The sequence below is a fragment of the Falco rusticolus genome, chromosome 6 (genome assembly GCF_015220075.1).
Source record: "Falco rusticolus isolate bFalRus1 chromosome 6, bFalRus1.pri, whole genome shotgun sequence".
Classification (NCBI taxonomy): Eukaryota; Metazoa; Chordata; class Aves; order Falconiformes; family Falconidae; genus Falco; species Falco rusticolus.
The window spans coordinates 56711936-56723234 of record NC_051192.1 but is presented as its reverse complement, the minus strand read 5'-3'; the positions used below and the strand labels follow the sequence as shown (position 1 = coordinate 56723234).

Sequence of the window (11299 nt, the reverse complement as noted above, 5' to 3'; positions counted from 1 at the left end):
AATCAAAGAATGGATGAGGTGTGTCCCTGCCCTGCTCAGAGCAGGATCAACCACAGCAGGCTGCTTAGGACTGTGTCCAGCTGGGTTTTGAATATCTCCAAGGACGGAGACCCCACATCTATCCGGGAAGCTTTTTTCAGTGTTTGGTCATCCTCAAAGTAGTGAAATGAAGTCTAGCAACCAGAGAGTCTAAAGAGAAAGAATTGTCCAGCGGTAAGGATACTATTTTGAATTCCAGAGATGAAGACTGAATTCCCTGCTATCTTGTGGCTATTGGAGAAGTTATTTCTATTCTCTGTCTCAGTTTTCCTGGCAGACAAAGACTGCAAGGTGTCTGCAACCACTAAAAACTGACAACAAAGGGAACCAGGGGTAGATTAATTTAGTCTGGCTGCAGAGAGAACTGTTTCCAAAGGCATTATTGGTGATGCAGATATGTAACGGCTGGTTAGTATAGTTCTGTGGTCAGCCCATTTATTCCATACAGCTACAGAAGTGTTCTTCAGCTGGGATGAGGGGATTTAGGTCTAAATATTTTAGCCTAAGGATAAGGAACTTGGTTTTGTTTAATTTGAAGTCAGCTGGAGACCTGAGGCCACTTTAGTTTTCTGTGGTGGTCTAATTTACTCTGCCATACCATATTCCCTGAGTCTATTCAAGTATGAATCCTATAGTCTTGCCATAGTAACTTAACAAAATTAAAGTCATCAGCTTCTGACTTGCCCCACTTATTCCCTGGAAAAGCAATGCCAGTGGGGGTCCCATACAGCTCTTTAGGGTCATGAAAGCATTTCTTGTTTGGAACAATGTGCTTTCATGTGCACTTAGCCTAGACCTATGTATGAAAATAAGTCTTTTTCACCTTCTCTTTTTGTGCCTTGGCATTCTGGTTTCTAGGTAGATCGGTCTGGCCTTTCTGCTGAGACCACTGGTCACAAGGGGTTTTGAGAGTTAAATTCTGTTTTTCTTCAGGGATGCTGGAAAGCAATGGACCTGCTGTGACACACAACAAGTGGTCTGGTTCCTATACATGCCAAAACCTCTTAGCAGCTTAGAGAGACAGATACCTACCATCTCTGCCTGACCTACATCTACCCAGAGCTTTTCTGTACTAGCCTGTAAACTGCTCATATTTAGCTAGCTCTTGCTTTCCTTACCTTGCTGAGCAGCTTTGCCTGCATTAGGAATGCAGGATGCTTGTTGCTAGCATTACAGTACAAGGCAGTGTGCAGGACTCAGTATGCCATTACTGGCACATACGGCTCCCTCAGCATGTTATGCCATAGCAGGCAATGTACTTTACTTGCCTACTTATTGACAAAAAAGCGAAAGATTACCTTCCCCACTGAGCTTTCACACTTTTGGTACAGATTTATGCTTGAATACAAATTATCTGAGTTACAGACATGCCCTTTAGAAAATCTGTTTAACAGAAAGAGCAGAGAGGGAATATAATCCAGAAACAATCTCCAATAATTGACTGGCATTGTCTTCTCAGCAACAAAAAATGCCACTTGGATTAATAATTAGATTAATAAATAAATCAAGTAAAAAACAAAAGGCTGTTTTAATCTTAAAACCACTAGCACAAGCAATGAGACCAAAGAAGTGCTGTCTTCTTTCTCCTACTTCATACTTTGCTCATCAGTCATACAGATGTGTGTGGTGCAGCAGAACTAATGCTCTGCTTAGAAAGTACACATTTAAGGATTACTGGAAGTGAAGTTTCAGCTTGCTTAAAGAAGTATATTTTAGCATATCATGCAAATTTGGTCAGAAGACATAAAAGTTAACAGCATAAAGTTCAAATTCAGCCCTAAAATATGTAAACTGGCTACATTCCCTGGTGCCATTCAGACCACAACCATGCTTGAATACAGAATTGGTCCTATACAAAATTCCCTAAGGAAAGGAAAAAGCCATCTCATTCCAGAGCCTCTTTTCGTTATTTTTCTTTCCAGGTTTTCCACCTCTGCTCTCAGGTACCACCCCAAGAAGAAAGCCTAAGTACTTCCACAGATTATTATCCACTGTGCTGATTTACAGTACCATGGCCATGCTTATTTCTGCTGCACTCGCAGCACTGCCATGCTGGTCAGATTCCCATTTTTCTTGATGCATCGATCCAAGCAGCAAAAGAAAAGGATTCCTATGTACAACTCTACCCCAGTTTCCACTGTTCTTGATACTGGCTTGTTTCATGCTTTCATGTATGGGCTGAAGAAAGAATGCTTCAGAAAAGAGAAGTATATATAACTGAAAAAATTATATAAATTAAGGGCCTTCTTGCTTTCGCTTAGACAGCTCAGGGCAGGTGCCACAGAGTGTACTGATATTTATGGACTAAGCCCACTGCAGGAGAAAGGTGGCATTAGCAAATTTATATTAAGTATGAAACCCAGGCCACTGATCAAGTCCCAGGTATTACACATTTAAGTATAAATGTGTGATAGCCACAGTGACTTAGATGGTCCCTATAGAGTCTATTGCTTAGAGTGTACCCTAGAACAGTGAAATGAGTGCAATCTCACCCTGAGTCACATGGCTGGGTCTCCCGATGCAAAGCCTTTTGGAAGAAAAATCTAAAATAAAGCATTTGAAACCCTAGGTCAAGGAATTACGCTGACTTTACTGCAGTCTTTCTTGCAAGGAGAGACGAAATATCAGCCTTTTGCCTTCAGCATAACTGTGTGGAAGACTACAGAAGCAACACCTCACTAAAAACTAAAGCAGTTACGGCTCAGACCCTAACTGGGTGCTGGAACTGTACCTGTGCTGTTCTGTTACAGGAAAGGTCTCAGCTGGGCCTCTGTAGAGCATTTCCTTAGCTAGCTTGGAAGCTGGGACCAGCAGACACTTTGGATGAGGCCACCCTGCTTTGAAGTCTGAAAGAGCTGAAGAGTATGACTGTGGGCCACTTCGTTAGCTTTCTTTACATCGAGGCATATGGATAATTGCCACCAGCGCGCTGGGTGAACAACAGAGCCGTGTGCTCTGAAATGAATATGCTGCCCATTTCCTCACCTTTCATGGCACAGCACAGATGAGATGATGGACAAAACTGCTTGTTCGGATGATTTATTTCGTTGGGTTTTTTTCTATTTAGTAAGTGTTTTGCTTATGAAAAGACAAACCCACCTACCCAGCCAACCACTCTTCGTGCCAGCCAGAAGTCACGGAAAAAACGCATTAGAAAGCGTATTTAAGCAGCACCTCTCACCACCCGCTCGCTGAGCGCGGCAGCCTTCCCGCGGCCGCCCCCGGGTGCAGTTGGCTAGCGCGGCCGCACGGTGGCGCCCAGCCCCAGCAGAGCCGCACCGCACCGCACCGCACCGCACCGCACCGCACCGCTCCGCACCGCACCGCACCGCACCACTCCGCACCGCATCGCACCGTACCACACCGCTCCGCACCGCATCGCACCGCACCGCGCCGCACCGCAGCGGAGCGCAGCAGCTCTCCGTGCTTTTGGCTGCGCTTGCAGAGAGAACAGCTACGGGCTGCCAGTGCTCCATCGCCAGGGGGCCGTGCCGGCGCGGGGATGACTTCCGCGCACACAACTATTTTCATTTCGTGGAGTTTAAAAGCCTTGAGCGGTGACAGCAAACGCAAAGGGGAGATGGAAAACAGAAACTTAAAGGCCGCACCGATGCCTGTGACTACACTTTATTTCTGGGGTTTTTTTTTCAAACATCAGTGTGAATTTATTATGTTTGCATAACATGCTGTACAAACTATGTAAGAGCAAGGTACGAATGCGTCCATTGCCATCCAGGGACGTGCTCTTTTGACAGGGAGAAATGGGAATAACAAAAATCTCACAGAAGATGCATTGTATTTCAGTGTCTAGGATTTAAGTGAACCATAAGTGAACCACTTGCCCTATTGACACACAGTTCTGTAACAGTCTGCTGCAAACAACGCATCAGGCAATTGGATATACTCAGTGATGCGTTTGGCCTTCAAATGGATTTTTTAAAATACAATTTCTAGTAACAACCATATTGCTCCAATCACTCTTTTTTGTTCTATTCCCTAATGCCAGTGCTGGCTAGCAAAAGAGGACGCTTCGGATCCAACCCTGAGAGGCAGTAGCCACAGGACATCATGTAGGTGGAAATGCTTGCAGGGAAAAAGCTTGAGGCAACACCCAGTGAAACAGTGATAGCTGCGACAGGGACAGAGGGAATCACTACCAGCAATTTCACAGTGTGAGACTTTACAATGCACAGCTTTATTAACACACCCAGTGTGAGCCATCTGTTTATATTAAAGTACTTCCACCCTGTCCCCCAATCTGAAACCTGTCTTTTGCACTTGTTTATTTTCCACATTAATTTTTTCATTACTGTGACTTCCAATATCTCCGCAAATTGAGTTCAAAAGGGCATCTCAGTTCAAGTCTGCTACTTCTCCCAGGTTGTAATTCCTCTGTTTCCTTTTGGTCAAAAGCTGGGAGGAGAGAGACCCAAACACGATGAATTTTTCCTTTAAGGAAGGGAAGCGGTTGAGTGCTGTTACATTTTTCCAGTAATGTCTAGTGAAGGCTTTTACTTAACCACCTGCAATAACCTTAGTTCCACTTTGGGCTTTAAAGCCAGCACCTGGGACACAGCCGTTTCCCCTCTCTCTCGCTCCCGGTTGCTCTCCTAGCTTTTTCAGACCGGACACCCCGAACGCCGGGGCCGGTGGTTGTGAGGCGGCGGGGCCGAGCAGGCCGGGCCGTGAGGCGAGCGGAGCCGGGCCGGGGGGCGAGCGGAGCCGGGCCGGGGGGCGAATGGGGCCGGGCCGCGGCGCGAGTGGGGCCGGGCCGTGAGGCGGCCTCCGCGCGGGGCTGACGGCGCTCGGCAGGCAGCGGTGCCGCACCTCGGGACGAGCCCGGGACAGATTCCCCGGCCGCGCCGGCCGACAAGGCCCCCTCCGGTTTGTGCCGCCACCCCGGCACTGAGTGGCGGCTTTGCGGCAGGGCGGGTCGGGTCCCTGTCGTGGCCCCGGTTGCGCCGCTGCCCGCCCCACCGCTCTGGATGACCGGGCCCCGCCGCCCCCAAGCGCGTCTCCTGCCACCCCACAGCCACCGGCCCCGATGCCCCTAGCCCGACCCGGTCGCCGCCAACCAAGCCCGGCGCTGCGCCGCCCCGCCGCCGCCACCGCCGCTGCCGCGGGCCGGGGGTCGCTCGCGCCCTGCTGCGCCCTGCTCCCCCCGCCTGCCCGCGCCCCGCCTCCCGCCCGCAGCGCTCCGCCAATCGCGACGCTCTCCGCCGGGGATGACCTCACTCTCTGCCTTCCCATTGGCCGGCTATATTAAGAAAGTCGCGAGCGCCTTTAAATAGAGGCGCCGGCCCGCAGCTTGCGGCAGTGGCAGCGCGGTGCCGGTGGGTCGGTGGTGTGCGGTGGCAGCAGCGGCGCTTCCTCCGCGACGGGCCGAGTCGGGCGGGAGCGGCGGCGCTTGCCTGCGGCCGTAGCGCTCCCCCGGGGCAGGGGACGGAGGCGCGGTGTCCGTGCGGGGAGAGAAGAGGGCGCGCCCGCCTGCCTGCGCGGGCTCGGCTCGCCACGGTGCCCTGTGAGAAGCGAGAGGAAGGGGGAGGCGGCGGCCGCGGGGAGGAGGGCGCTGCCATCGTCCTGCTGCACGGCAAGGCCAGCTTGGCGAGCCTGGCCATGGCCGCCATCCGCAAGAAGCTGGTGGTGGTGGGGGACGGTGCCTGTGGCAAGACTTGCCTTCTCATAGTCTTCAGCAAAGATGAGTTCCCTGAGGTCTACGTGCCCACCGTCTTCGAGAACTACGTGGCTGATATCGAGGTGGATGGCAAACAGGTGGAGCTGGCACTGTGGGACACGGCTGGCCAGGAGGATTATGACCGTCTGCGCCCCCTTTCCTACCCAGACACCGACGTGATTCTCATGTGCTTCTCTGTGGACAGCCCAGACTCACTGGAGAACATCCCAGAGAAGTGGGTGCCCGAAGTCAAGCACTTCTGCCCCAACGTCCCCATCATCCTGGTGGCCAACAAGAAGGACCTGCGCAATGATGAGCATGTGCGCAATGAGCTGGCCCGCATGAAGCAGGAGCCGGTGCGCACCGAGGATGGCCGTGCCATGGCCATTCGTATCCAGGCCTACGACTACCTGGAGTGCTCGGCCAAGACCAAGGAGGGTGTCCGGGAGGTCTTTGAGACGGCCACCCGGGCAGCCTTGCAGAAGCGCTACGGCACCCAAAACGGCTGCATCAACTGCTGCAAAGTCCTATAGGGTGTGGCTGGAGTGCGGCGCTGGGCACAGCGTCTGGGTCACCTGTTGGCAGGCAGAGAGGAGCTGGGTTATGCACACACAAAGCATCTGCCTGTCCCCTCTCCTGGGGGCTGGCGATGAATCAGGGTGGGGGCTAAGGGAGGGAGCATGCTCGCTTAGCCTTGGCTGAAAAGGGTTGTGCTGGCTCAGCTGTGGGGTCAGAGGGAGGGGGAATTGCATGCCCGGAGTCTTGGGAATGAAGTGGGGAGAAGCCTTCTCCTACCACTGGCCCCTGTGAGTTAATTGCAGATTCTCAACAACAAAAAGCTGCTGAGACTGGACTGAGCAAACACCGCACCCGGCTCTTCCCCTACCACCTGCTGCTGCCAGCTCCCAGCTGGCCTCCTCTCTTTTGCAAGAGGAGAACGGTGGAGCTGAGATGCTCCAGGGGACTGACTTCTGCCTCCTGCCTGCATGTGCCTCCCCCCGGGCAAGCTGGGGAAGGGGGCTGGCTGCATCTCCTGGGCTGCCTGCACATCCTCGCCTCTCCTGCAGATGTTTCGGCCTGAGCCTGACCTGCAGTGGAAGTTAGTGCCCTGAAGACTGAGACTGGGAGGGGAGGGTCATTCCAAGCAAAGCCTGTATATATCTTTACCTTTTCTGTCTTGTGCAAACTGGGGTAGTGCCGGGGGTGCTTATTTAAAGTGAGGTGGGGAGGGGGTGCTGAGCTGGGACTTGTGTTGTGCAAAGGAATTTGCCCTGAGTGACCAATGTCTGCTGATAACACAAGCCTTGAACTGACTCCAGCTGCAGAAGTCACCAGGCTGGGAAGTAAAGCAGAATTGCTCTGTCCTCCTTGCTGGACATCCTCCTCCTGATGGACAAGGCAGGATGAGCAAGGAGGAGGGCGTTGATATTGCCATATTATGATCTTGGTGCCTGCTCCTTCCTTTATTGTTGTCTTCTGCAAGTATGTTGATTTGGGTTTATTTAAAAGTTTATTTTCAAAAAGAAATTACTTTGCACAACTTGGTGGATTTTTGTGTTTTTTTAAATTAAATACTCGGCGCACTTGTCATCTGCGTACAACACTGTAGCATTGGAAACAATCTTACTCACTAACCTCATCTGGGTCTTGTTTTTAAATTGATTTCAACACAAGACAAAAAAAACCCCAAACCACTGTATCTTTTTGCCTTGGAAAAAAAATATGGTTGAAAGCACTGTTCCTTATGCAGTGAGTACATCAGACTTCAGTATTAAAGGGTAGTTTAAAGAATGGAGGTTTATTTAAAACTTATTTTCACAGGGTAGCCAACCCAAGTGAAAATAATTTTGTGTTTCTCTGGTTCAGAGAACAAACGTATCCATTTCTATTTGTTTACTTTTCTCCCTCTTCCCTCAACAGTGGTACTGAGACTGTTTTTGTTTTTAATAAACTGACATGGCAAAACCTGAGATGTATATGATGTTTACATAAAGTTATGAACTGTGTATGCAGTTTTTTATGTAAAGTATTAAAAGATTCTATGCTGACACTTGTGAGAGCGGTGTTGTGATTTACAGAGACTGTCCTCAGCTTGCAGCAATACACCTGGATGGTATTGAACTAGACCAGCGTTTGCCCTCTGCCTGCAGATGCTTTTATTTGTATTTTCTCTGCTGGCTGAAATATCTGTCTGGCAGCTTTCAGAGGGTGGTGGTTTTATTTTCCTTTGGGGGGAGCTGCTTTGTTACTTTTTCTGTACAGATGGCATGTGGAAGTGTACTTGAAATTCAAGGTGGTGACTAATCCATCCTTGTTGCTGCTAAGCTCAAGAATTCTCTGTGCCTTGTGTGTGGTGAGCTTGGGTTCAGCTTCTGCTGCTCCTTTACCCTCTGCCCCTGCTGCCTGTTGGTGGCTGGGGTGAGGTCTGGGCTTGTGTAGCAGCAAAAGGTGGAAAATGAAAAGCAGCAGAAGCAGTAGGGCTTATTTTCCAAGCGAAATATTTAGATAAAAGCAGATTTTATGGTGACCTCCCCTTTCCTTGGGGTGAATACCTGTTTGGTGCAGTAGGACGTGTAGACAGGCTTTGCTCGCTGTTGAAGCAGTCTCCAAAGCGGCCTAGCTAGATTTCCTAATTGCTGCCCTCATTAATTCCCATAGCAATCTAAAAAGCCTAGGCCTCTCCATGTCAGGGATACCCAGCAGGGCACCATGCCTGCCTCTTTCTTCCCTTGCCGTCTTTCTTCTTCGAGGCTGGCTCGCTGCCCGGGCAGGTGTGGGAGGTGCTGTGGGTGCTGCCTGCAGCAGCAGCTCCTGACAGAAATGGCTTGGTGCAAAGTGCATTATATCATTTTTGTTCAACAACAAGGCCTAGGCCCAAAGTGCTGAGGTCTCCCTTTCTATTATTTTCTTTTTTTTCTTCTTTTTTTTTTTCTGAAAAACTCCCTTAGGTGCCTATAAGGGAAATCTCAGGACAGTTTTATATTTTCATAAATCCTCTTGACTCTTTTTGCAGTAGTGTGAGAAAGGAGTTGAGCCTTTTCTTTCTCTGGCCTATGAATATCTGCTAGGGTACACTGGATTGTTCAGAAATGTTAACAAATACCAAGGCAAGCACAACACATGTAGTGGCTTTTGCTCACTCGTTCACAGAGGGCTTTGCCAGCTGCCGATTGAAAGCAGTGGAGCTTTTTTGACAGACAGCAATAGCAGGCTCCTTGTTTGACAACTGGAAAATCTATCAGAAATAGTGTGGAAACAGCCAGGTTTGCATTTTGAAGACTTCAGCTAGAGTACGTGCTCAGTCCACTCTGTGAATTTATTTTGCAGTTTCTATGGTCCTTACTAAAAGATAGAGGCATTTTAACTTGGACAATTTAGCCAGGATTTCTTGAATGGTACCTAAGTATCTGTCTCCAAGGATGTCAATGCTCCTGGTATTCCAAGGGTGAGTTTCCTATCTTCAGTCTGAGAACCCTAAAATAACTTTTTTGGTCCTAAAACATTATTTGAAAAAAATTTCTCAGTTTTGGATGTCTAAAGGGCCATAGCCAAAGACCTCATTCTTGCAGAGGCACTCAAAAGCCCAGTTGCAGTAGCACGGTTCTGTGCAGTATCAGCCAGTGATGTTAAAATCAGGATTGGAAACTTTTTCCTTAAACTGATTGCAATAGCTGCAGAACTTATAAATTCTGTTAAGACTGCAGCAATAACTGATCTTCTCAAAACTCCAAAGGAGAAAGCATTAGTATTTGTATTTTAAACACTGGGAAATGAGTTAGCATTGCATCCCTGTATAATTAACTATACCAATATTTTCCACTGAGGTGCTTACAAGGTAATTACATTCATTATTTCCAATTGGACCTTTGCCCAAGTCACGGCTACAGCATCTAGCCCAGGAGGGAAAAGCTGCAAGAAAACACATTTCAGTTTTAACTGAGCGTGACCTTTCCCTGCTACTTGTGAAGCTGTGAGTAAGCCGACAGAGTGAGATCACCGTGTGGGAGTCCACTCGATGGGGTCAGATGGTGGGATCAGAGCCATACTCATTTTGCTTTGTGCAGTGTTGCCATGCTTGCTCATTCACATCAGCTGCTTTGGTGGAGGGGGACAAGAGGTGTGGCTCGTCTTGCTCTCCTTGACTCAGCCACCTTGACACATCAGGCTGATGCCCCCAGGGCCACACCAGCTGCTGTGTGAGGATGTTGCGCTCACCAACTCCACCCCATAGCTGCAACTACCCAAGTGCAATGCAGAGGGTCTGCCCACTGCTGGGGCCAGCCAGGTGCCTGGGCTTGGAGCAGGCCACCCGACAACCCACATGGTGATTTTGAATTGGTTTCATGTGGACCTCCCCTTGCTTGTCTTCATCTGGACCCCTAGCTCGTGTTCATCTGGTCCCTGTCTGTCTTCTGTAACCCCTTGACACTGAGCAAGTTAGTCACAGCATCAAAGGAAAGTCAACAACCAGCTCATCTCACAGTCCCCGTGCACACTGCTGGGCACACAGAGACTTTCCCGGCTGTGTCCACATGCCTGCGCAGATGTCCTCAGCTGAGGAAAGGCAGCACCTTCCCTTACTCTGTTCAGCCAAGTTGAGCCTCTGCAAAAGGTGTTTCTTCTGGTGGGAGCCAGTACTCCACATGTGTGGGGTTTGCTCAGTAATGGTACTGGGGAATCCTTAGCAGCAAATCCTGGAAATGTAGAAAAGCCTCACTGAAAAGCTCATTCATCTCCATCATTCTCTGTTCAAGTGAGGTGGCCACTTGTGCACTCCCACCCTGAGACTGGGTTGGAGCCTCTGACAGCATAAGGGTGTCTCGCCTGGGCAGCCTGAAGATGAAGCCACCCAGGGGAGGTCAGTACCTCCTCCCTTTCTGGACATACAGCAACAGCAGCTGCGAGTAGTCCTTGCATGACCATATAGAGACTGTCTGTTTAGAAAGCGCGCTCTGTAGGGTGGGCCAAACAAAGGATAAGTCATCTTTGGCAGGAGAAAGAAGTTTGGTAGTTTTGGCAAAACGTTTTTTAATGCACTTGTTATACGTTGGAATTAAACTACAAGGTTTTGCTAGGTTTTTTAGCTCTTATGCACTCCACATAGTGCAGTGGGGTTGCATGAGTGCAAGCGGGTCCAGAATCTGAAGCAATGTCCTCTTACATGGCTTTCTGTTTTTGCAGCAATTACTTAATTTAGCTCCATCTGCCTTACACTGTGTTGGACAGGTTGCAAGTCTTTTTCAGCAATTCTATAAAAACCTGACGTGAACTCTCTGCAGTAAGAGAAAGGAAAAAAGGGACTTTGAGGAAGTCCACAAGTATTTACTAGAATCAGTGTTGCTAACTGTGATTCACTCACAGATCTTATTCCTTGACTGCAGAAAGTAAAAAATATCCAGTTTGATCCTTCAGATTTTAGTTGACTGTAGCACTAGTGAATCAAGTTCTTTTGGTTTTGCTGGTACTGTAACAATACCTATTGATAAATAGAAATTGCATTAATAAACCATTGAACTAACTTTTTGTGCAGGCATCTCTGAAAAACTGTTTGCAGATCTGGCTAACCCAGTGTGTGCATGGAGATAC

The 11299-nt window shown here is 49.1% G+C and overlaps 1 protein-coding gene across 1 annotated transcript; it reads left to right on the top strand.

The window, feature by feature from the left end:
* Nucleotides 1-5349: 5349 nt before the first annotated feature.
* On the top strand, nt 5350-7763 carry RHOB (ras homolog family member B). The gene has a single exon (XM_037392762.1). It carries the CDS (start codon nt 5656-5658, stop codon nt 6244-6246), a length of 591 nt encoding a protein of 196 aa, XP_037248659.1. The 5' UTR covers nt 5350-5655; the 3' UTR covers nt 6247-7763.
* The last annotated feature ends 3536 nt before the right edge of the window (nt 7764-11299 follow it).

Coding starts and splice junctions, on each gene's coding strand:
- RHOB (XM_037392762.1), top strand. CDS start 5,656: ATGGCCGCCATCCGCAAGAAGCTGGTGGTGGTGGGGGACGGTGCCTGT.